General features: G+C 39.1%; 1 protein-coding gene across 1 annotated transcript; it reads right to left on the bottom strand.

The window, feature by feature from the left end:
• Window positions 1-16197: 16197 nt before the first annotated feature.
• mrpl12 (mitochondrial ribosomal protein L12) lies at window positions 16198-24717 on the bottom strand. The gene is made up of 5 exons (XM_062990840.1): window positions 24540-24717; window positions 22157-22349; window positions 19154-19231; window positions 17949-18086; window positions 16198-16687 (listed from the first exon to the last, which is right to left on the bottom strand). The coding sequence occupies exons 1-5, from the start codon at window positions 24596-24598 to the stop codon at window positions 16571-16573; spliced, it is 585 nt and encodes a 194-aa protein (XP_062846910.1). The 5' UTR covers window positions 24599-24717; the 3' UTR covers window positions 16198-16570.
• Between the last annotated feature and the right edge of the window lie 2845 nt (window positions 24718-27562).

The raw sequence follows: 27562 nt of genomic DNA, 5'->3' as shown, positions 1-27562 counted from the left end.
AAAGGTCTCACAGTTGACAGTGCATATCAGAGCAGAAACCAAGCAATGAAGTCAAAGGAATTGTCCGACCGGATTGTGTCAAGGCACAAATCTGGGGAAGGATACAAAAAAATTTCGGCAGCATTGAACGGCCCGAAAAGCACTGTGGTCTCCATTATTCGGAAATGGAAGAAGTTTGAAACCACCAGAACCCTCCCTAGATCTGGCCGCCCGACCAAACTGAGTAATCGGGGAAGAAGGGCCTTGGTCAGAGAGGTGACCAAGAACCCAATGGTCACTAAGGCAGAGCTCCAGTGTTCCCTTGTGGAGATAGGACAACCATCCAGTAGGTCAACCATTGCTAACACACTCCACCAATCAGGCCTTTATGGTAGAGTGGCCAGATGGAAGCCACTCCTCACTAAAAGGCACATGGCAGCCCGCTTAAGGATTCTCAGACCAGAGGAATCAAAATTCTCTGGTCTGATGAAACCAAAATAGAACTTTTTGGCCTGAACTACAAGCATCATGTCTGGAGAAAAACAGGCACTGCTCATCGCCTGGCTAACACCATCCTTACTGTCAAGCATGGTGGTGGCAGCATCATGCTGTGGGGATGTTTTTCTGCGGCAGGAACTGGGCGACTAGTCCGCATAGAGGGTAAGATGACAGCAGCCAAATGTAGAGAGATTCTTTAAGAAAACCTGCTCCAGAGTGCTCTGGAACTCAGACTAGGGCGATGATTCATCTTCCAACACGACAATGACCCAAAGCACTATTTTACTCCTACTCATTGCTAACAGGTGCTCACAGCCCTGCAATTTTGTAAGGCAAACATCGGTGGTAAATGCATCACACATAAAACATCAGTGAATTTTTATTTTAACATGATGCTACCTTACCAGCAAGTCTATTTATCAGAATTCTACCTTCTTAAAGCAGACACTGTCAAGTAGGAGTACTGTAATTATCTATTAAAAGCTTGCTGTACCAACAAAAGATACTGTATGCCACACAAAATTACAGATGCCTAGTGCTGAAGCCTGTCATCGCCTGCAAACATTCACCTCCAAACAGCCTTTTTAAGCAAGGAACAGGAACACTTCACTGGCTGTTTAGAGTAGAATAGAATGCCTTTACTTGTCGTATATACATATACAGAAGTACAGTACAACAAAAATTTTTCTTCATATTAGAAGAGCGCTGGGTCAGCCACTGTATGGCGCCCCTGGAGCAGAGAGGGTTAAGGGCCTTGCTCAAGGGCCCAACAGTTCACACAGCTGGGGTTCAAACTCTCAATCTTTCAGTTAATAACCCAAAGCCCTACCCACTAGGCTACCACTGTCCCTCCAATTGTTTACATGTTTACATTTACATTGTTTACATGGACAAGCCCCCACCTACCAGCCAAGATCACCATGGATGTGATGTCATGAAAAGCACATTATCACTGGACACTGCACTAATGGAAACACATTCTCTTAATATGATTACACTTTGTGTCCATTCGATAAGCTAGTAAGCTGCCTACCTGCCCACTGCCTATATAGGCAGCTGCCTAAATAGAGAGGATTCTAATAAGACATCAAACTAACCTAAGGCAGGTTATTTAGACGCACTGCTTAGACAGCGATTACGACTATTATGTCACTGCAGTTTTCACTTACTAAGCTAACACAGTTAGCCTCAGGCCATTCAAACCAATGGGCTGAGGCAGCATATCCCACTGGCATGTCAGCTTACATCTTCTCCCATGTACCTCATGACTGACAAGCCTGATTTTGCAAATAAATAACATCTTTATACAAATTTAAAATCACTGAGAATTTATTTACATTTGAAAAGATCGCCGTTCGTTGCTCTGCATTCGTCCGCCATATTTGTAATTTTTTGTAAGAAAAGTTGTGCCTCACTGAATTCTGGGATTGCCTTTACAGCTAAATATGCATTGGATGCTCCCTTGTTATTCACTCAGATTATTGCTTCCAAATAAGGCACCTTAGTAGGCAGCATTTTAAGCTATTTAAGAATTCAAACAGCCTTCTTCTCGGGAGCGTGAGTAAAATGATGTAAAATGCTGTCTATATAGAAAGATCTCTAGGTTTTCAGACACACCCTTTTTCATGGCAGTTAAAAAGAGGATACTGGGAGGCAGCAACACTAAGTTACTATAGTGTCAAATCTTTTGATGCATGCTCAATAATCCAAGTACACAAATCCACAAAGTTGAATCAGTTCATCTTGACACAAGTTTGGTGTGGAGATACGCATTATTATTCATCCAAGTGACTTCTTCAGTCTGAGCTGGTGCTGAATACCCCAACCTCATATGCAGCCAGTTTGCATGAAGACCGAAACTGGCCAATTGCATAACAATGGAACAGGTGATAAGTTCCATATGAAAATCACAATGACCATTAATTGCAATGGCCATGTGAGCTATTCACATATGATTGGGGTAGAGCTTCAATCACGATATTGTGCAGGGAGGATTGACAGGAACTGTACATCGGGAAAACTAAACAGCCATTGGTGAAACGGATGGCACAACATAGACACCTCCTGGTCAGGACGCATCATTAGATGGTTTACACTCACCTAATGATGGAGATGTGCAGATCTTTGACAAGGTTTAAACGGGGATAGGCTATCTATGGGAAGAGGGAACAACCATCCCTGAACTGGTGTGGAGGGCGAGTACATCTTTCACCATCTTACAATGTCGTAATTGCAGCTACACCCCAATCTTATTTGTGTCCAGATGAGCTGATTCAACGTTGTGGAGTGAGGTGAAGAGTGAGGTGTTTTTTATTTAGTTTCAAAGAATGAAAGCAAGTCCCTGCAATCCAGTTCCTCAAATTTACTGAAAATTCTTTCTATGCTGTTTTACAAGCAAAACTTCAGCGGTATAAAGAGCAATATCATTCCTCAAAGTCTTTAAAGTGTTTTCGAAGAGCTTAAATTTACATTTAGATTTTCAGCATTTAGCAGACACTTTTATCCAAAGCAACTTAAAGTACTGTGACAGTATATTATCCAAGCAATTGAGGGTTAAGGGCCTTGCTCAAGGGTCCAACAGTGACAGTTGTGGGGCTTGAACCAGCAACCTTTCGATCACTAGTCCAGTACCTTATCCACTAGGCTACAACTGCCCTTACACTTGCATTGTCTTGGCTGAAGGTTTTGGGTCATTGTCATGTCTGAGCTTTAATCTTTAAGAGTTCTTTTTGATGCTTTGGCTTGTTTTGGGCTTCATATAATTTCACACTATGTCAAATCATCTGTCTTCAAAAAAGATAATGTGGCGCATCACACACTCACCCACTTACTCACTCCTACCTGGGGTGTTTTTAAAATTGCCAGACACCAAAACCTAGAGATTATGAACACTGACAAATAGAGAAAAATGTCCAGCTTTACACATACTATAATCAGAGGCATGATCATACCTGATTCCAGTAGCTGTGTGACACCGATACTACCTGCTGCACAACAGTGCAATCCATCTTTGACTCATAGAGTCTCAATAAAGTTTTAAATGCACTGCATGTAGTACAGTAGTGGGCAAACTACAGCCCGCAAACCACATAGGGCTGTTTATTCCAGCCTGTCAAGTATTTAACAGAATTGTCCTAAAGACTTTTTTATCAGTTGATTCCACTAGATGACGCACTCCAAACACTACTGACCTCTGCTAAAACTGAGTCTATCGTCTTTACACACAGATATTTATCCTTCACATTTGCATTGAGCCCTACTTTAACAATGAATGGCACAAAAAAGAAAAGACAACAGTGAATGCCAAGTTTTTAATAAGGACTGGACAGCTAAATGGTTGTTCACCGAAGTCCAATCAAAGGCCGGTTGTCTTATTTGCCAATAAACCTTTGCGGTTTTTAAAGGATAAAATATCAGCCACCACTTTTCCACCAAGTATGCCAACTACACTGACTAGGCAAAAGGATCAACAACACTGTTACCACTAAAATTAAATAAGGTATGTACCTTACTTCTTAGGTAATGAGTTTCACGTGTAATTTATGAGGGCTCTTCAAAAAGTGTCCACACTTTTATATATTCGTTGGAAACATTGAGGGCGGGAGTAGTAGTAATTGGTCGTGTCTGAGAGACTGAAAGACCTTTATAAGGAAAAAAAGACGTCACTTCAAACTTGATCAAAAATGGTCAATCTTTTTATTACAAGAAGCAGTAGCAAGATATATGAATGTACACCCTGACACCCTGGTTTAGACCTTGATTATGATAATAATGCCATTGAGTGCAGCTAGGTAACCCAGTCATCTTTTGGTCCATACTGTAATTCTAATACCTTATTTACTGTAGCGTCATCTCATTTCCACCTTTTTGGATGCTCGAAGAAGCTTTAAGGGGAAGAAGATTTTCATGTGATTATGATGTGAAAGCAGTGGTGCATCAATGGCTACACGCTCAACCAAAAATATTATTGTGCTGATGGCATTAAAAAGTTGGTACGACACTGGGAAAAATGCATTGGAAGGTGACTGTAGATGTCATTTGTTTTTTAAATTCTTAATAAATAGAGTTAAATCAAGTGCCGAAACTTTTTGAAGAACCCTTGTATTTTAGTTCACCCCCCGATCTGCTAATGGCCCACACCCTCCATCACATTTTAAAACCCAATGAGCCGAAAAGTTTGCTCACCCCTGATGTAATACATGAGTTTAACAAAAAGAATGACCACAAGTCTGTGGTTTAAAAGTATCTTCGTTCGTTCTTGACTCTGTTAAGGATGAGACTCTTGGTTAATTCTTTGAATAATGTACGAAAGAAACTCTTACTTCTATTATCCAGACAAAAAGAAGACCAGAAGACAGATTAATGTAAATGTAAAGAGATAGGAGAGAAAATTGATGCACAGAGAATGCATGATTGGCAGGTAACCTTCAGGGCCTGTGCGAAAATTTAATTTAGGGTTCCATTAGTGGTGATCCAATCCATCAAACTACAATGCAGACCTGAGAGAGCATAATTTTCTATATTTGCTCTTTTGAAAAAATACATTACTATGATTCTATGATTCTGATAGATCATTAAGAGTGGGTTTTAAGTTTCAGATGAGTTTTTCTTTAGAAGTAGAACAACTGAAAACAATGAAAAAATAACTATCACAGAGGTCCAGTTACAGCACCATGGTGTGATTCATAGGATTCATTGCCAGATGTACGGTATGCATATGTCATGTTGGTAGAAGAAAGCATCAATCTTAGTGAAATGAAAAGAATTGAAAATGTAAAAGAGTTCACTAGGATAAAAATGTAAATGCTTTATGATTACACACAACAGAGGTGTTGAAGAAGAATGGAGTTAAAGCACAAGACAAATTATGAAGCAGGGTTTACTAAAAGTATTTAACCCTCATCTGATTTCTTCTATAACTGCTAATTTGTCACATTTTAAAATTAGTTCTCTTAACACTGATGTTAATATAAGATGAAGACAATATGTGTAAACACAAAATGCAGCTTATAAATAATTGTTTTATTTAGGTAAGGTAAAGATTTATTTCAAATCTATAATACCCATGTGGAAAAGTAATTGCCTACTAAAATTGGTTGTGCCACCCTTGGGTTTTCAACATAAACTGCACAGTTAAGGTTTTGCTACATCATTTCAATAAAATTTTAGTCAGGACTTGGACCCAGCCACTCCACATCTTTTATTTTGTTTCTTTTAAGCCATTTAGACGTGGACGTTCTTGTGTGCTTCGGATCTTTGTCCTGCTGCATAACCCAACTGGCTTGAACTTTAGGTCATGAACTGACAGGCAGACATTCTTCTTCAGGACAGCATCAGTTATGACGAGTCATCCAGCTTCTGCGGAATCAAATCAGCTCCAGACATTCACACTCCTCCACCATGTTCGACTGTTGGTATGATGTTCTTATGGTTGAATGCAGTGTTAGGACCCAAGTCTCCCAAAAAGTTCCACCTTTGTCTCAGCAGTTCCCAGAGTATTACCCTAAAATGGGGTCAAAAATACTGTATGTTTTTGTCAAATGCAAGACAAGCCTTTCTGGGGGTTTTTTTGGTCAGCAGTGGTTTGCACCCTGTAACTCTCCTATGGATGCCATTTTTGCCCAGTATCTTTCTTATTGTGAAATCATGTACAGTACATTGACCTTAACTAAGGTGAGTAAGGCCTGTTAAGAAGTAGGTGTGGTGATGCACATCCCAAAATGACACCAAATCTGCTTTTCAAAACTAATAGGCTATACCATCAATTTGTTCTTGTTAAGAAATTGTTTTGACCCTAACATTTAACTTTGGCCCCCAATACCCACATTTAAATCTTAAATTACTAAACTTGCTAAAAACAAAAACAAAACATTAACACATTTTGACAAATTCATTAAAGTACACTATATGGTCAAAAGTATTAGGATGCCTGACCAGGAGCTTGTTTGATATTCCATTCCAAAACCATGAGAATTAATATGGATTATAAAACGGATAGTTCCGGTTCTAAAATCTGATTGGCTGAGCCGCGTTCGAAGCCGTTGTAAAATCCCCGATTATCATTCCATATTAATACGCCACTGAAAAGAAAAAGATAATGTTATGTTCGCCTTCATGTTGCCTAGCAACACTGTTAATCGAACTACCTTGCGTCGCGGAAGAATGCTTTATTGTAAGTTTATACACGATAAATACATTTATGAATTAAAAATTGTTGTATTTATTGTATTTTATGTTGACCGCCGTTTTATAACAGCAATAAGCCACTCGAGACCATGCGTTACTGCTATGATTTTAGCACGGGAAAGAAGTTTTAGGCACTCCGCTTCGCGCACGGCCTCTCGTGGCTTATTGCTTTAGTTGGCCACTTCTTTATGCCTATATTTGAAGATTTTAGAGTGTGTCTGTGTGGATTGTGCCTATGTAGACAAAAGATTATACACTGATGGTGCACAAGAAATAAGGGATGCTGGCCGGAATTTTGGGCCCCATGACAGGATATAACATTGGGCCCCACTATCCCAGGTCAAACAACTAAAAACATAACACTGAGCATGAAGTGAAATTCACTATTTGATGCAAGACTTTATGATATTTAAACAGGGGATGTTTACTGTCTGTGAAACAAGAAAGTTAGTTTTAAATAAAATATTCAGTTTCTTAAAATTATCCTCACTCACTTCCAACATACACACACACACACTGCACCTGCAAGAAGACCTGGCTTGCAATCATTATTCTTAAATTATTCCAAAGATGTTCAGTGGGGTTGAGATCATGGCTCTGTGCAGTCCACAGGAGCTCCTCCAGACCAAACCTCAAGTCTTTATGGACCTTACCTTGTGCACATTTGAGAAATGGCCTCCCTAAAACAGCTGGCACAAAAAATAAAATTAATTTACATAATTAACTCTATATACCTGTTGAGCAGCACAGTGGCTAAGTGGGTAGCAGTGTCGCCTCACAGCAAGGTGGGCCGGCCGGGTCCTTTCTGTGTGGAGTTTGCATGTTCCCCCCGTGTCTGCGTGGGTTTCCTCCGGGAGCTCCGGTTTCCTCCCACAGTCCAAAAACATGCAGTCAGGTTAATTGGAGACAGAATTGCCCTATAGGTAAAAGGGTGTGTGTATATGAGTCTGTGTGTGTATGTATGTGTGTCTGCCCTGCGATGGACTGGCGCCCTGTCCAGGGTGTTACTGTGTGCCTTGCGCCCATTGAAAAGCTGGGATAGGCTCCAGCACCACCATTTGTTATATAAAGATTAAATGGACAAAAGTATTGGGACACCCCTTCTAATTATTGAATTCATGTGTTTCAGCCACAACAATTGCTAACAGTCGTAATCAATTATATAAAAGAAATTGCACTGGCTATGAGCACAGTAGGTCACTATTCAGTTTATCTATAGATACGCACAACTAATTTAACTGAGGCTGAAACAAAGAGGTGCTTATCATGGTTCAATGCATCAACATATGAAACCACTTTTACGCAAACCCAAAGCCAAGCTGACTGCCAAACATAATTACTTACACACACTACAACCCCCAAAATGCTTTTGTAGTTCTGTGTATAATACTGACCAGCCAACAATTTAAAACATAATATACAGCCATTACACAAAGCCAAAACAGCCTAAGAGTAAATGCAGTGAGGGAAAGAATGATTGCCACATTTAGGAAAGGGTGGTGTGAATAAAGTAATGGAAAATGGCTTAGTGCTTGTTTAGCTTAATTTTACACCACCATAGCCATACTTTCCCACGGCTTTATTTTGGTCAGGGTCGTGATGGGTCCAGTTTTCCCAGGAATCACTGCTCGCAGTGCAGTAAAACACTCTAGACAGGACGACAATTCATTCCCCCAAGACACAGCCAATCATGCCTGCATGTAGACGCCCAAACAGGCAATAGCACCGGCCGAATCAAACCCAGGATCCCAGCTGCCATAATAAATCGCTGCACCTCTCCAGCTCCACCTATTAATACACTTGCATATTTCTCCAAGCATGATGGTTGGAGATTTGCAGAATATGGTTGCATTTTGGAGTCTCCTAGTCTACAAGCCCAAATCAGAAAAAAGTTGGGACAACATGAAAAATTCAAACAAATAAAACTATAAAAAATTTTATTTTATCTAATTACAAATGTGAGAGTTCAGGGTTCACTTGATATCACTGAAAGCTCACCTTCAGTTGTTGAATGAAACAAAAACTGAGGTTATTGACAGACAAAGAAAATAATTTATTTATTTATTTATTGGTATTTTAACGTCATGTTTTACACTTTGGTTACAATCATGACAGAAACGGTAGTTACTCATTACTCAAGATTCATCAGTTCACAAGTTCACAAGTTTAATGTTAAACACAGTCATGGACAATTTTGTATGTTCAGTTCACCTCACTTGCATGTCTTTGGACTGTGGGAGAAAATCGGAGCTCCCGGAGGAAACCCACACAGACACGGGGAGAACATGCAAACTCCACACAGAAAGGACCCGGACCGCCCTGCCTGGGGATCAAACCCAGGACCTTCTTGCTGTGAGGCGACAGTGCTACCCACAAAGAAAATAATAATAATAATAATCCCCTTTTAAAGTCATAGGTATAGTCATACAGTGTCAGAAACCACATGTTTATTTGACACTTGTTATGCTGCCCGTTAAGGCAGCGTACTGTGCTTTCCTCCTACCTCCTTCCAACATACTGGTGGTGGATGATCTGGCTGCTATAATTTATCTCTTAGGGTACTACAGTAGAGTATTTTGTCTATTTGTCATACATTGTCAGAAACCACATAAGAACGTACATTTGACACTTGTTATCCCGTTCTGTACAGCACCATATACAGTATATACACCAATCAGCCATAACATTAAAACCACCTCCTTGTTTCTACACACATTGTCCATTTTATCAGCTCCAGTTACCATATAGAAGCACTTTCTACAATTACTGACTGTAGTCCATCTGTTTCTCTACATGCTTTGTTAGCCCCCTTTCATGCTGTTCTTCAATGGTCAGGACCACCACAGAGCAGGTATTATTTGAATGGTGAATCATTCTCAGCACTGCAGTGACACTGACATGGTAGTGCTGCTGTGTTTGATCCACTCATACTAGCACAACACACACTAACACACCACCACCATGTCAGTGTCACATGTCAGTGTCACTGCACAGCTGAGAATTATCTACCACCTAAATAATACCTGCTCTGTGGTGGTCCTGACCATTGAAGAACAGAGTAAAACAGGTTTAAAAAAAAAAGTATGCAGAGAAACAGATGGACTACAGTCAGTAATTGTAGAACTACAAAGTGCTTCTGTATGGTAAGTGGAGCTGATAAAATGGACAGTGAGTGTAGAAACATGGAGGTGGTTTTAATGTTATGGCTGATCAGTGTATATATTGGACATTTGCTTGGGTTTTTTTTCTTGCTGAAAAGTCCAATTATCACCAAGGTTCAATTTTACCACAGAAGAAATAACATTCCTCTTCAAAATACCTTGTTATTACTGTAAATCTATGAAGCCAGTCACACAGTCAAGGTTGCCAGTTCCTGCAGCAGAAAAACATCCCCACGTCATCACTGACTCTCCTTGCTTGACTATGCTTGACTGTGGGGATTGTATTCTTATGTTCACAAGCCTCGCCTTTTTTGTACCTAACAAACCGCAGAGCCATGTGGCCAAACAGTTCCAGTTTTCATTTATCACTTCGTAGAACCGTGATCCAGATCTCTGCATAGCCTAACCATGTTGCTTCTGGTGGGTTTCAGTCAACCCTTCCCATACATCCAGGACAAGAGTGCTGTGCATCGTGGACTCTAGCTATGAAGTCCTTGGTTTAAGTGATCTTATGGTTGCTACTGACACATTTGTTCCAGGCTTCATCAGGTTTAGTACTTCATCTTTAAATATTTTCCATTAACACAGGGTTTTTCCTTCGGTGTCCTGATGAGATTGCTAATTCTGGATGAAGTTTGGGCTTTCTCCCATGGCCAGGCAGGTTTGCTGCTGTGCCATAATTCTGGAACTTCTGTATAACACTCCCAAAGGTGTTTCTAAGAATGTTCAAGGTCTTGCAAGTCTTCTAACACCCATTACTCTACTGGTGCAATAAAATGATCTCCTCTCTTAGCTTTTGTTACAGCTCTTTAGTTTTCAGCATATTTGCAACACACCTTGAACACTTGAATCTTTGGGTAGTGTTTATATATCACATTACAGCTGAAGCATATTAGGGATCACTGCTGAGTGACCTATGATTTAATCATGCTGTTACCCAACTTCAGGTCATATGAACCAGAAATAGGTTTTAAGATCAGCAGTATTATGCAGGGGTTGAATATTTGGGCATGGCCTTATTAACATAGTACACTGCACACATCATTTTCTTGTTTATTTAATGGATTATTCAACGTATAAAGCAAAATCTAATCTAATGTTTTAATACATTTTTCAGACTTATAAATCCTCATTTTCTTTAGTGGGGGTTAAATATTTTTGTATTGGAGCTTTTTGATGGCAGCAACATCTAAAAGAAGTGTCTCCATTTGGCTTGGAGAACACATTATCAATCACAGACCAAGATTTTCCCAGAGTCCTTGAATCTTTTTACAATGTTATGTACGGTAGATTGGCACAAAGTGGTGAGCCACAATCGATCTTTGCTTGCTCCTCCTTTTATGACCGTCACATATTACTAGTCAACCTGTTTATTGTGGAGTTTTTACAAGAACAATTATTTAAAATATTGTGGTGGTTTATAAGACCTGAAATCGGAAAACAATTGGCTAAAATAAGTTAAAAAATATATATCAAAAGCACAGTCCACTGCCGTTGATCCTACAGTTGCACAGTGCAGCACTGCCTCCTGCTGGTAAATATGGGTATTTTTGCTTTGGTGTTTACAAGTTCAGTTTTTGTTCGAAACAACACTAAAAAGCTGAGAATATCTAATATGGTATTATTTCACACAGAATTTCAGAATGGACTGCATAAAATTGGCCACCTTAACCTGGTATTTTGTAGCACACCCTTTAAAAACAATAACTGCAATCAATCCCTTCCTGTAACCATAATTTATGAGTTTCCTACACCTCCCTACTGGAATTTTTGAACACTCTTTTTTGCCAGCTGCTCCAGGTCATTCCAATTTGAGTGTGCTTATACGTGCAGTTATTTTTAAGATTGCTTTACAAGTGCTCGTTGGGATTTAGATCTAGACTCATTACTGGCCATTTCAAAACCCAGTAGCACTTTGTCTTAATTCATTTATGTGTGCTTTTGAAGTACACTTTGTGTTATTGTCCTGTTGGAAGACCCATGTCCTTTGATGAAGACTCACCTTCCTCAGTTAAGGTCTGGCTATTTTATGTCTCCGGGTCAGCAGTTGGATCCTCCTGGGGCTCCTACCATAGCGTCCTATTTCATTCAGATGACAATGGATAGTGCAAGCTGAAACTGTTGTATCTTGAAACTGTTGTAACCCTTTGTTGCAATCTTACATCAATTTCTTCTTTTCATCCATGTCCAGGGAGGTCAGCTCCAGTGCCATGGGCTGTAAACCTCTTAATGACCCAGTGCACAGTGGACATAGAAACATTAATTTATGTGGAGATTAAGTTAAACCTTGAGATTTTGTTTCTCACATCCTTGGACAATTATTTGCTATTCTTTCTTTTCTCCATGCTCAGTGTGGCACATACAGACACAAAGACCGAGTCTCTAAGTACAAATTAAAGGAGCAACTGGTTCTCACAATTTTGGGAATAATTTTGTTCAGTTCATTCCTCGAGCTCTGTGTAGAATGCTGGAAACAATGAAAGAATTTATGAAAGAATTTGAGGGTAACAATATTTTGGTCAAGGCTGTATGTCACGGTAATTGTAAACAATAGCAGTAGTAATAACAGATCAATTTTAAGTTTTCCACACTATGGTGGGTGTGGTCTTTGCCTATAGCCATTTTTATGCATTATGATTCCACCTTTAATATTGCAAAAAATTCACTGAGTTTTTAATATGGCGCTTGTATCATTTCTTTGATGGCAATTCTGTTTGACCAATCAACAGTCTGCATTGTTTTTCACTCCGCCTATATGGCCTGCTTTAATACGCATGGGCCCCTGGTCAGGAAGAGCAAACATATTTAGCACAGATAAAACTACTACATGTGGGAGTACCATGAGTACCATGTAGTGGAAAATGGGCATAAAGCAGAGGGAAGCACCCTTATTAGTTCTGGACATCCACTGCCCTGCAGAGTTTAAAGTGGGTTTTTTTTTTTCATACTTTAAGACACCTAATCCAACATATGAGTTAATGATCAAGGCTTTCAAGGATAGATTAATTGTATTATGAGTAAAGAAAGCTTATAATTGCAGGGCCTTCAGGGCACTCGGACAGCAAACCTGTGGTTCCAAAACCCTGAAATAAACTCACTACTTAAACGTTTCTATTAGTTTGTATGAGCTTATATTTAGTGTATGACTTGTAAAGGCAAAATAATCACAGAGCAGAAGTGGTGCCAAAGATGACAGCTTACCTGTTTTAATCATTTCCACACAAGATCATGGAGACAGCATACTATATAATAATACCAAAAACTAGTTATACTACATAATTGATTATTATTGGCTCTTGGGAAATCCTGTTTTGAACTGTACTTACTGTGCACTTCTCACCTAGCTGTATTTTGCCATTTTTTGTTGATCACATTGGCATCCTACGATTGCTGAGTGACATTCAGATGAGTAGGTGGTCATAACAGTCAGTGAAGTGTGGAGGCACCTGACACTTTGTCATATGCTGTCATATACGTACCTCTGACAGTAAAAACCAAAACACACCCTGCTTTTTCTTTTATGATTTAAGTAAATTTTCATTCCAGCTATTTTTGTGGTACTACTAACACTCTTTGCTACCCAGCTGCTCCTGTTGAAAAAGAATAGTGATGCCCACCGCAGTGACTTTTATACTTCTCCTCATTAAATAAGATTTGGTGATCATTTAATCGCTGCCATATTATGTAAAATGCCTTATCAACAGAGACTGGAATGGAATGGCTGCCATATATGTAGAGTAAAAAATAAAACATTACAATAAATAAATTATTGTAGTGCTTATTTTTTGCAGTTATGTGTTCTGCATATTTGTAAATGAGTTGTGGTCTTCTATATCTGTTCGTCCTAATAAAGGTGGTGTGGTATCTGTACCAGTCAGTTCCAGAGAAGAACGTGGGACCAATCAGCCCTTGTAAAGGAGGCATGGCCTCTACACCAGTCAGTACCAGTCGAGGACATGTGGCCTTTATAGCAGTCAAGCCAAGTAAATGAGATGGGGCTTCTATAACTGTCAGTCCCAGTGAAGAAGTTGTGGCTTCTATACCCATCAGTCCCACTGAAGAGGTTGTGGCTTCTATACTTGTCTGTCCCAGAAAAGAGGTGTGGCCTCTTTACCTTCGAATACTTTAACAGTATTCAGAGCTGCTACACAGTTGATAGGATTGCATGTGACACCTTACAGTGGGGCCAAAAAGTATTTAGTCAGCCACTGATTGTGCAGGTTCTCCTACTTAGAAAGATGAGAGAGGTCTGTAATTTTCATCATAGGTGCACTTCAACTATGAGAGACAAAATGAGAAAAAAAAATTCAGGAAATCACATTGTAGGATTTTTAAAGAATTTATTTGTAAATTATGGTGGAAAATAAGTATTTGGTCACCCACAAACAAGCAAGATTTCTGGCTCTCACAGACCTGTAACTTCTTCTTTAAGAAGCTCTTCTGTCCTCCACTCGTTACCTATATTAATGGCACCTGTTTGACCTCGTTATCTGTATAAAAGACACCTGTCCACAGCCTCAAACAGTCAGACTCCAAACTCAACCATGGCCAAGACCAAAGAGCTGTCGAAGGACACCAGGAAGAAAATTGTAGACCTGCACCAGGCTGGGAAGAGTGAATCTACAATAGGCAAGCAGGTTGGTTACATAAATTGTAAGAAAACGGAAGACATACAAGACCATTGATAATCTCCCTCGATCTGAGTCCCCACACAAGATCTCATCCCGTGGGGTCAAAATGATCATGAGAACGGTGAGCAAAAATCCCAGAACTACACGGAGGGACCTGATGAATGACCTGCAGAGAGCTGGGACCAAAGTAACAAAGGCTACCATCAGTAACACACTACGCCGAGAGGGACTCAAATCCTGCAGTGCCAGGCGTGTCCCCCTGCTTAAGCCAGTACATGTCCAGGCCCGTCTGAAGTTTGCCAGAGAGCATATGGATGATCCAGAAGAGGATTGGGAGAATATCATGTGGTCAGATGAAACCAAAATGGAACTTTTTGGTAAAAACTCAACTCGTCGTGTTTGGAGGAAGAAGAAAAACCCAAGAACACCATAACTACTGTGAAGCATGGGGGTGGAAACATCATGCTTTGGGGCTGTTTTTCTGCAAAGGGGACAGGACGACTGATCCGTGTTAAGGGAAGAATGAACGGGGCCATGTATCGTGAGATTTTAAGCCAAAACCTCCTTCCATCAGTGAGAGCATTGAAGATGGAACATGGCTGGGTCTTCCAGCATGACAATGATCCCAAACACACCGCTCGGGCAATGAAGGAGTGGCTCCGTAAAAAGCATTTCAAGGTCCTGGAGTGGCCTAGCCAGTCTCCAGACCTCAACCCCATAGAAAATTTGTGGAGGGAGTTGAAAGTCCGTGTTGCCCAGCGACAGCCCCAAAACATCACTGCTCTAGAGGAGATCTGCATGGAGGAATGGGCCAAAATACCAGCTACAGTGTGTGCAAACCTGGTGAAGACTTACAGGAAACGTTTGACCTCTGTCATTGCCAACAAAGGTTATGTTACAAAGTATTGAGTTGAACTTTTGTTATTGACCAAATACTTATTTTCCACCATAATTTACAAATAAATTCTTTAAAAATCCTACAATGTGATTTCCTGGATTTTTTTTTTTCTCATTTTGTCTCTCATAGTTGAAGTGTAGCTATGATGAAAATTACAGACCTCTCTCATCTTTCTAAGTAGGAGAACCTGCACAATCAGTGGCTGACTAAATACTTTTTGGCCCCACTGTATATGGAAACTGGGAGCCTTTTACTACAGTGATCCTTCTCTACTACCTCATATTTCTCATTTGCACATTCATACATATTTCATGCCTGTCCATATGTACAAATGAAGCATTGCACTTTGCATACTTTCTGCACTGAAGTACTTGTGTATATCTATTCTATTTCCTAAGTAGAGAACACAATCTTATTGTACTTGTACAATGACAATAAAGGTATTCGTAAACCTGTATTTCCTGGCAGTCCTATTAAAGGATGTGTGGCCCTGCTGGCATTCAAACCCGGATCTGGTGGTGGGCTAGCATAACAAACGTCTGCATCACCTAAACTACTCATATAGTTTGCACTTTTGTGACCTGATAGTTGCACAACATCACTCACTGAGGGTGAAATTTTCTATACTATGTTTATATAGACTAGGCAGTGTAGCCTAGTGGTTAGGGTACTAGACTAGTAATCTGAAGGTTGCCCCACCACCACTGCCTGGTTGCCTCTGTTGGGCCCTTGAGCAAGGCCCATAACCCTCAATTGCTTAGTCTGTATACTGAAAGTCGCTTTGGATAAAAGCATCTGCTAAATGCTGAAAATGTAAATATCATGACACTGAAATGGTACACAGTAGTGTATATGTAGTATGTATTTATTTAACCACTGGCAATGGATATCATGTCCTTACATCCAGGACATGCATCCCCACTCCATGTAAGAGACACAGACATACAGACATTATTTGTCTGTACTGTTCAGGCCAACCCGTCAATAGCTCTGTGGCTACAATACTTTGACAGGCAGATCTGATGACTGGGTGGTGAGAGTCTGCAAGCCCAAGGCTTGCTTAAGTTCAGTCCAAGAGTTCACACACCCAGACAGTCACCAGTAGACCAAGCTTTCTATTCTCCAAAAATTCCTTTTATCTTTGTTGTAAAAAAAAAAAAAAAAAAAAAACACAGACAGTAATGAAGAGGTTAAATGTTGTGATGCCATGATGAAATCTACTCCAGAACCACAGTGCCACCTGCTGCTTCTAGCGCTGCTTTAAGCTTCTCTGCTTCCTCTTTGGAAACGTTAGGCCGGATCTCCTGTGGCAGGGATTCAACAATCTTCTTGGCCTTTAAAGAAGAGAAAAATATGTCGTTAATTCTTAACAGTTCTCCTTCCTGCAGTATAAATTCTTCTCTATAATGCGAACATTTATAGCAACTAGTAAACAAAAAACATAACTCACAATGACGTGTAAATTTCACCCTGGATTTAATTTCTATAGGTTTGATTATGGCTGTTATAGCATCACAGGACAAGGTTTGAAATGTGTGAAAAACATTGAGGGTGCACAATGTCCTAATAGTGCAGGAAAACTCAGTGCAACAACTGAAACAGGCTGCAGTCCAAATCACAATCAGATGAACTAAGTGAAGTATCAAACTAGTAAGCTACCAATGGTATAGTTACCCACTATATCACACAGTTGCACATGTTTTCAGTCTTTTTTAAGGAAATTGATGACTATTTCTATATTATCTTGTGTGAGAGTTTCTTTTACTGTATTGGGCATATGTAGTCTTTGTCTTTCAATGATGTATTTTGGGCATTTATTCCGAATGTGTGTTATTGTGATTGGTATGGGTCTTTGAAAAGTATGGGGTCTTCCCCTAGTATTAAGTGTTGGTGTGTCAATCTGGAATGGCCTATTCTACATCTAGTGTATAACTTCATTTGTTCGTTTTCCATAATATACATTATGTTTAGTCTATTCCTGGTGTTGGGGTGAATCTCATGTAGTTTATTGTTTGTTTGTGCGTTCCATTGAAGTTGTCATTTATTTTTAATGTAGTCATTTATAAGGGGTTTGATGTTCTTTTATGGTGCTCTGTATTTTGATTATTGTTGGGTGTTGCCATGAGAAGGGCATATGCTTCTGCTGGTCTCAGAGCTTCAGTTCATCCCACTTTTAAAATAGGGTAATCCACACAGGTTCTTGACATAGTTACCCTACGCTGCAAACTGTAAATCAGAATGTTTTTTACCTCACTTATAATTTACTAAGTACCATGTACTCTTGTCTTTGGTCCCACCCCCCTCAATTTCTTTAGATTAGAAATGTCTTTTGTATTTATTGGAGGTTATTGTACTGTTTTTATCTGCACTGTGTATCTTGTGCTGTTTTGCACTTGTGTTCTGTGTTGCACCCTGGTCCTGAAGGAACGTTGTTTCGTTTCAATATGTACTTGTAGCTGAAGACAATAAAGCCTCTCTTTGACCCAGTGATCGTCCTACTTTAAACCCATTAAAGCCTTTCTGAGTAGCAATACTGGTTTCTCAAAATAATTAATTAATTAATACATACAAAACGTTCATGCAAATAATTCATACCTGTACAAGATTTAAGCCCTGAATACAGTTCTTCACTTCTTTAATCAGTTTCACTTTATCAGCTGCCTTCAGCTCTGTCAGTTTCACTGTGAAATGCGTTTTTTCCTTCTTCGCTGGGGCTGCATCTTCTTCCTCTGCCTGTAGACATGAAGTTGAAGAAATGAAGTGTCGGCTTTCCCAAATAAAATGCAAACATCAGCAAACATCAAAATGATATGCTTTTGCACTCAGTATTTTTTTTTATTAGGATTGTAACGTCATGTTTTACACTTTGGTTACATTCATGATAGAAACAGTAGTTCATCATTACACAAGATTCATCAGTTCACAAGTTTAATGTCAAACAGAGTCATGGATAATTTTGTATGTCCAGTTTCACCTAACTTGCATGTCTTTGGACTGTGGAAGGAAACCGAAGCTTCCGTAGAAAACCCACACAGACACGGGGAGAACATGCAAACTCCACACAAAAGGACCCAGACCACCCCACCTGGGGATCGAACCCAGGACCTTCTTGCTGTGAGGCGACAGTGTTACCCACTGTGCCGCCCTATTGCACTCAGTAAAACCTTTGTAGAATTGAAAAGGTGAATTTCTAAGGTATTATGTGGGCACTGTAAACAATTAATATTTGATTTCTTTTTAGCGTGCCTAAATATGCACATTACATAGGACTAAACACGAGAATCCAACTACTCTTAGAGAAGGCAAAATTAGCACCCAGTGGATGGCAGTTTGGCAAACAGAAATGCCATGTTGATTTAAAAAAAGCACAAAAAATAGCCAGCTTGCTTTAAGATGACACACATGCTACAGTAACTTAAACACACACACACACACAGAGTTGTGAAGCAGAGCACTGCATTAGTGGAAGACTGCATCATGTCATAAAGCATATATGTCCAACTGGTTCAGTGAACATCAGCATTAATTCAGCATTTTCATTGGCCTCCCCATTTACCAGATCTGCATTCAGTAAGGCGTGTGGTAGAAAAATAGAATAATAGCACAAATGTGCAGCAATTACATTACACAATCATGTTAGAATAGACCAAGATCCCAAAAGGAATGTTTACATTTTATGGAATCAATGCTACAACTAATTAAGGTTGTACTGAGAGTAAATGAGCTTAACCAGTAATGATATGATGTCTCTAATGAAGGGACCAGTGAGTCTTTTTTTCAATAAGCAACTCAAACACTACCTGTGCTGCTGTGGCAGATGGTGCTGCAGCCACTGCTCCAATGGGCATCATGCCCACATCCTGAATGTTAAGAGTTTTCTGAAGAAAAGCACAAACATACATACATTAAAAGCAGTAATTTATTTTTACTTCAAAAATTACAATAAACCACTAACCGACAAGCTTATATCGTCTCATTAAAATAAATAGAAGTTTCATATCAAAAAATTACTTTTATGTCAGTTAACTGATTCATTATTGACATCCCTATGACTTACTTATGTAAACTTAGTGGTTTTCCATAAAAGGTTACAAGTTATGCCTAGTTCACACTACACGATTTTTGCCCTAATTTTTGCTCGGCGACTGGTCAGCGCTAGATTTGCCGGCTCGGGAGCAACTCGGCGTTTGCTCGGCGATCAAAACTCGGCTCTCAATCGCTATGTGTGAACTACTCAACAACTCGATCCGACCGGCTCGCCGAGAATTCGGCGACCAGATCGAGATTTCTAGCATGTCAGATATCTGATCTGAGTTGCACGACTGGCAATGAGTGCTATGTCGAACAGCCAATGAGAACACAAGATACAGTGTGAGGGGAAACGCAGGAGAGGAGGGTAAACAGGTGGGACAGGGGCATAATACAACCCCTGGCAAAAATTATGGAATCACCACTCTTGGAAGATGTTCTGTCAATTGTTTAATTTTGTAGAAAAAAAAAAAAAAAAATCAGACATGCCACAAAACTATCATTTTTCAAAATGTCAACCTTCTGGCATTAAGAAACAATAAAAAAAAGAAACAAATATAATAGTTGTGGTCAGTCACAATTGCTTTTTTTTAGATCAAGTAGAGGAAAAAAATATGGAATCACTCAAATCTGAGGAAAAAATTATGGAATCACTCTGTAATTTGCAGTTTAAAAACAAAACATCTGCAGCAGATTAGATTTGCTAATTATTCTCTTTATAAAAAGAGTGCTTACACCTCGGAGAGCTGTTGCACAAAGCAGATTGTCATGAATCATGGTTCCAACACAAGATATGTCAGTTGAAACAAATGAGAGGATTATAAAACTCCTTCAAGAAGATAAATCATTGTGGAATGTCGCAAAAGATGTTGGTTGTTCCCAGTAAGCTGTGTTTAAAATCTGGACCAAGTACAAACAAAATGGGAAGGTTGTAAAAGGGAAGCATACTGGTAGACCAAGTAAGACATCAAAGCATCAAGATAGAAAACAAAGCAATATGTCTTGAAAACAGAAAATGCACAACAAAACAAATGAGAAACAAGTGGCCGGAAAGTGGAGTCAATGTCTGTGACTGAACTGTAAGAAATCACCTAAAAGAAATGGGATTTACATACAGAAAAGCCAAACAAAAGCCACCATTAACACCTAAAAAGAAAAGAACAAGGTTAAAGTAGGCTAAAGAAAAGCAATCGTGGACTGTGGGTGACTGGATAAAAGTGATCTTCAGTGATGAATCGCGAATCTGCATTGGGCAAGGTGATGATGCTGGAACTTTTGTTTGGTGTCTGTCCAATGAAATTTATGAAGATAACTGCCTAAAGAAAACATGTTAATTTCCACAGTTGTTGATGATATGGGCCTGCATGTCGGGTAAAGGCACAGGGGAGATGGTCTTCAATAAATGCCAAAGTCCACATTGAAATTTTGGACGCTTTTCTTATTCCATCAGTTGAAAGGATGTTTGGTGATGATGACTTCATTTTTCAAGATGATAATGCATCTTGCCATAGGGCAAAGGACGTGAAAACTTTCCTTCAAGAAAACATATAATGTCAATGGCATGGCCTGCAAATAGTCCGGATCTCAATCCATTTGAAAATCTCTGGTGGAAATTGAAGAAAATGGTCAATGACAAGGTTCCAACCTGCAAAGCTGATCTGGCAACAGCAAGAGACAGTTGAAGGCAGATTGATGAAGAATACTGTTTGTCATTAGTTAACTCCATGCCTCATAGAGTTTAAACCATTATAAAAGCCAGAGGTGGTGCAACAAAGTAATAATGGTGCAGTGTTTTCTAATGATTCCATAATTTTTTCCTCTACTTGATCTAAAAAAAAAGCAATTGTGACTGACCACAACTATTATATTTGTTTCTTTTTTTATTGTTTCTTAATGCCAGAGGGTTGACAGTTTGAGAAATGATAGTTTTGTGGCATGTCTGTGATTTCTTTTTTTTCTACAAAATTAAACAATTGAAAGAACATCTTCCAAGAGTGGTGATTCCATAATTTTTGCCAGGGGTTGTATAGTTTATATCAGAAATGCACCGGCACACACACGTTTTACAGTATTTCTGACTTGATCGTTCTCTACAAAACATAACACCAACACTGCATTGCAAAAATATTTATTAACCTCCAACTTACTATAGAACAATCCATACTGTTCGTGTTGTCAAATCCACTCAGATTCATTTATTTTTCCTCCTTGATTTTACGCTGCACATCAGCGCACTAGTCACTTCTCGCGTTTGTTTTCGTGACAAAACGTAGTTTGGGAGACCAGAGAAGCTCGCCTGCGATTCCAGTTGGTGATAGATCGTGTAGTGTGAAACCCCCTATCACCGATCAGTCGTGTAGTGTGAAATACACACCGACTGAAAGACTCCCGAGTGCAAGAGATCCAGTCGTGTAGTGTGAACTGTACAGTGACCCGGCAAATCAGAAAGTCGTGTAGTGTGAACTTGGCATTATAGTCAAAATCTGATTTCTTTATATATGATATATAGTTCTAAACAATGATTTCTAACAGACTACTACTAGAATCTGTTGATGCATGCTCAATAATCCAGGTACACAAATCCACAAAGTTGAATCAGTTCATCTGGACACAAGTTTGCTGTAGAGATACGTTTCGTCACTCAATCCAAATGACTGAAGAAGTCATTCGGATTGAGTGACGAAACGTATCTCTACAACAAACTTGTGTCCAGATGAACTGATTCAACTTTGTGGACTACTACTAGAAACTTGTGGTTTTTAATTTTACCATACCTTAAGCAGCTCATTGAGATCTGACACCTCTAGCAGAGTTAGACTGGCTATATCGCTGACCAGCTGCTGGATTTTGGGTGAGTATTGCTTGGGTGCTCCATCAAAGGGCGGCGCAGCTAAAGCATCAGACAGACAGGCAGGACTGCTGTGGAGCGCTCGCAGGGCGTGCAATGCTGGTGCTGACAGATGACTCCTAAGTAGGACAAATTGCAATACATTAGTAAAAATTTCCATTTACCATGTTCATAAAAACAGAACATATTGTGAGTGTCATTAAAATGACAAACACAGAATATTAGCAGTATTATTTTGTATCAGTATTATTATTATCTATACTCACATCAAAGTGGAAAAAATACAATCACATAAGATCTAGAGACATATGAGAACAGATTCAAGCATTCTACAACCCCAAATCAGAAAAGTTGGGACAGCATGGAAAATGCAAATAATAAAAAAAAAAAAAAGTTTCTTTTTATTTGCATTTCCCATATGGTCCTAGCTATTTCTGATTTGGGGTTGTAAATATTGCATATGTAATTTGCACAAGATGGATTTTAGAACAAAAACTATGGATGCACCAACACAATTTAGTTCTCTTCTGACACTAGATCCTCAATTATCGGACAAAAAGGTATTGAAACCAACTAAGGTTTACACATGAACAATTCCACATTTTTGCACACTTATGTATCTAGAACACACAACATGTCAAACACTGAGACTGATAAGTTGTGTAACAGTAGAAGACCACTTTTTGTTCCACTTATGTCATAAAAGAACAAGAATCCGTGGCTACAGCAGGCACAGGTTTACCAAAACTGTTTATTAGAAATATGTTGCCCAGTCCGCTGGATCTGTATTTTTGCTGTGACATACAAAGTTACAAAGTACGGTTAGAATTTGACATGAACAGCATATGTGGTGTTCTGCCTTTAAGTTCCACATGTTGTTTATTCTGAAATGCAGTCCCAGAGGATTAGCATACTCAAACATGCACATGTAAAATCATTTAAATTACATTTTCCCTGTTTGACCTATATTGAAGCTTTATGATTATTAAATTACTGCCTGATTTGGAATGCCTTCAGTTTGCGTCGGTATTCATTGGCTGGAATCTAACTAGCCAGTAAAGAACAAATGTTTTGGACAAAGTACATTTACTGTGATTTACTGTGTATTTCTGTTACTTATACAAGTTTAATGTTCAACAAATTGATGTTCATCATAAGTGTGTGTGTGTGTGTGTGTGTGTGTGTGTGCATTATTGAACTATTATTAAGCATACAGGCTTACTAAAATAGTGGAGGGATAATTGTTACTCAATTATTTTGTAAAATTTCATAATTGTTACAGCCCTAATTACAAAAAGCGGGTGTTTATAATACTGCCTGTGTAAAATAATGATTAAACCATGTTTGTGGATCAATGACATGTTTGTGTTTGTAACAAGGAGGACTACAGAGGTCTTTAACAACTCCCAAGAATAAATGTAATGACATGAACCACGAGGTGCAAGATATATCAGTGAAAAGACAGTCAAGGAAATTCTCACCATGCTTGATACAGGGTCGGTGATGTCATTTGTCCAGTTTCTGTGGCTTTTCCCTTATTGATGGTCTTAAAAAATTAACAGTTGTTCCCCTTTATGTAACTAAGTCTTTATTAACTATGGTTAAATAAGTGGTTGATAACAGACGAATGTAAAACATGTAGCTGCACCCAAGAACTTTACATGGAAACCATAAACTGAGGAAATAATAATTAATGAATAATTAATGCTGCAATCTGAGCGCACTAAATTAAACAGAATATGAACATTACTATGCAAGACCAGGAACATCCAATATTTGACCTTGTGCAGCATCTCTTTCATACCTGTGAAGGCTAATCGGCTAACTAGCTAACTTAGATTAACCATGTATTAAGGTTTAAATGAATGTCGTCTTAGATGGTGCATTAGTAAAAGACCCGCGGATGTAAAAGTGGACTCTTAATAATACACACAGCTTATGACTGATGTGAAATACTAGGCTAATACTAATGAGCTAACTTGTGCACACTGTGCACAAACGTGACTGCCAAAATGTTCAAGACCTTGTAATAACGCACAATTCGTAATGGCTACATTATCTTTTATTAACATATTATACCAACATTGTTATAAAATTCACATACTGTCCTTGAATCCTGTCAAAAAACTGTCGCTAACCTGCGGGCTGAATTCCAAATCTCAACCTCTTAAAACATATAGGGCACTACATAGTGTGTTAAGGGTAATGACATTTATTGCGACTGGAGGGCACCTCTATACAGACTAAATATACATTTAGGATACAGCCCCGGAACTTATAAGAAATTGTGACCCACGGTTTGAACTTACCGGTGTGTTTTAGCGGCTATCCGCAGAGAGTAGCGTATACAGTGCAGGGCGCAATACATCTTCAGAAATCAAATTCTCTACTCTTGAGGAAAATAAATCCCTGCGGCACCAACACTCCACACTCACTTAATTATCCAGTCACACCGAAACATTCAAAAGCACATGGCGTCCTCCACTCGCTATCTCTGACCTACCCACAATGCAGCGCTCCCACTGCTGTCTGGTCACATGGTTGCCAGGCATATTTGCTAAAATCCACCCTTTAAGCCAAAAATCACAACAGCCCAGTTTCCAGCTCATAGGATATACATACACTGTTCTTGCTATTATTAATTATTATTATTATTATTATTGTTGTTGTTGTTGTTGTTATCCAGAACATTCTGCCATCGGTTTGGGCTTCTTATTGGCTCATTCATATTATCCATCTTGTTGCTGGCCGTCCTCTTCCTCTTTTACCTGTAACTCTTCCAAGCATAATGGCCTTTATAGAGGAATTGGTTCTTCTTATAATGTGTCAGAAATAAGAGAGTTAAGGATCCATTTATTTGTATTTTTTTTCTTTTGTCATCCAGCTAACATACTCTCAAAATTTTGACTTTATCTGTATACTGTATGTGTATCAGTTAGTATAAGTGTACGTAAGGAATGTGCTGCTACTGTATTTGCACCTTAGTATATTATTATAGATACTTATAAGTACATCTAATTTCTTCACTTTCTTTGAAAGTGGCTAGCACTGTCCCCTCACAGCAAGACGGTCCTGGGTTCGGTCCCTTCTGTGTGGAGTTTGCATGTTCTCCCAGTGTCTGCGTGGGTTTCCTCCGGGAGCTCCGGTTTCCTCCCACAGTCCAAAAACATGCAAGTGAGGTGAATTGGAGATATAACCTTGTGAACTGATGAACCTTGTGTAATGAGTAACTACTGTTCCTGTCATAAATGTAACCAAAGTATAAAACATGACATTAAAATCCTAATAAACAAACATCAACCTCTTTATTCTGGTCAGGGTTGTGACAGATTGGCGGATCTGGTTGCACTGTGAAACACTGGGCAGGTATACCTTGGAAAAGGCACCAATCCATTACAGGGCTCCAGCCAGTGTCCCCGACACACATATACAGTGGTGTTCAAAAAAATAGCAGTCCAACATCATTAACCTGATAAATCACTGTTTTTAGTAGAAATGCTATTTCTACATAGCAAAAAAATGTACTTGAAAGTGTAGTAGAGTAATGAAAACAAAACAAACCCAACAATTAGGACATGCATGCCACTCATTCTGAGTAATCAAAGCATTGATTGAAAGGGGGTTGTTCAAAATAACAGCAGTGAGGAGTTCAATTGGTGAAGTCGTTCTGCAGAAGAACGCGTGTCAATTTTGGCCCTTATTTAAGGTAGGAGGGTGGCAAATGTTGCACAGCTTGGTCATAGCGCATTTCCTTCTGAAATACTGGGTAAAATGGGTTGTTCCAGACATTGTTCTGATGAACAGCGTACTTTGATTAAAAAGTTGATTGTAGAGGGAAAAAACATACAGAGAAGTGCAGCAAATTATAGGCTGCTCAGCTAAAATGATCTCAAATGCCTTGAAGTGACGACCAAAACCTGAAAGACGCAGAAGGAAGCGTGGAACTACTGTTCGATTGGATCAAAGAATAGCCAAAATGGCAAATACTCAGCCAATGATAATTTCCAGAAAGATCAAGGAACATCTGAAGTTACCAGTGAGTACAGAAGATGATTAAGTGAAGCCAATTTACCAGCAAGAACTCCTTGCAAAGTCCCGTTGTTAAGAAAAAGACGTGTCCTGAATGGGTTAACATTTACCAAGGAACACATTAACTGGTCCAAAGAGAAATGGCTCAACATTTTGTGGACTGGTGAAAGCAAAATTGTTCTTTTTGGGTCTAGTGGCCGTAGACAGTATGTCAGACGTCCCCCGAGCACTGAATTCAAGCCACAGTTCACTGTGAAGACAGTAAAGCATGGTGGTACAAAATGATGATCTGGGGATGTTTATCATACCATGGTGTTACGCCTATTTATCACATACGAGGGATCATGGATCAATTTAAATATATCAGAATACTTGAGGAGATCATGTTGCCCTTTGTCGAAGAAGAAATGTCCTTAAAATGGGTGTTTCAACATGACAATGACCCAAAACATCTTGATTACAGACAAACAAGATTAAGGTGATAGAGTGGCCAGCCCAATCCCCTGACCTCAATCCCAGAGAGAACTTGTGTTCTGACATCTGAAACGTGCTTTTTTGAGGCAAAACCCAAAATTGCAGAAGAACTGTGGAATGTCGTCTATCATCCTGGACTGGAATACCTGTTCAGAGGTGCCAGAAGTTGATCGACTCCATGCAACACAGATCTCAGAAACAATTGTTATGCCACTAAATATTAGTTCAGTAATTTAAACTAAAGTGAAACCTCAAACATTTTTTCAGTTTATAGATGCATTTTTTTGAGTTTTTACAGAAAAATGCTTCACTGCTATTTTTTTAAACAGCCTAATATTCATTTTTCTTAATTTTCTGTAAAGGATTAACACAAACTGGCTACATTTTGTTAATGTTTTGATTTAGAATTGAAAGTGTAGTATTTTCAGTGCATTTGCATTTATGGAAATAAAAGTTATTATAATGATTTTGTGCTTTATTCACTTTTTTAAAATCACTGCTATTTTTTTGAACACCACTGTATAGCTAATCATGTCTGTGTAGACATGGCCAGCTGACAGCATGACTGAGATTCAAAACCCATTCTATACCAAGGGTTCTTAACCTGCAGCCTGTGGTACATTTAGTTTATACATGACTATAATGCACAAGTCTTGATTTTATTAGGTATACCCACCATATAGTACTTACACTTTGTAGTTATAAATCTGTTGACTGTATATCATCTATTACTATGCAGAAATGTTTGACAATTTCAGAATGCTTTAATCTCAGTATTGTATGATGTGCTGAAGATTTGCTCAACAGCTATTTCCCTTCACACAGGTGC

This window comes from Trichomycterus rosablanca, chromosome 2 (assembly GCF_030014385.1).
Source record: "Trichomycterus rosablanca isolate fTriRos1 chromosome 2, fTriRos1.hap1, whole genome shotgun sequence".
Lineage (NCBI taxonomy): Eukaryota > Metazoa > Chordata > Actinopteri > Siluriformes > Trichomycteridae > Trichomycterus > Trichomycterus rosablanca.
The sequence above is the reverse complement of the archived record's forward strand: the minus strand, read 5'-3'. Positions and strand labels throughout refer to the sequence as shown.

Coding starts and splice junctions, on each gene's coding strand:
- mrpl12 (XM_062990840.1), bottom strand. CDS start 24,598: ATGTATTGCGCCCTGCACTGTATACGCTACTCTCTGCGGATAGCCGCT. Junction 19,232..22,156: donor ATCTCAATGAGCTGCTTAAG/GTATGGTAAAAT, acceptor GCTTTTCTTCAG/AAAACTCTTAACATTCAGGA. Junction 18,087..19,153: donor CATCTGCCACAGCAGCACAG/GTAGTGTTTGAG, acceptor TCATGTCTACAG/GCAGAGGAAGAAGATGCAGC.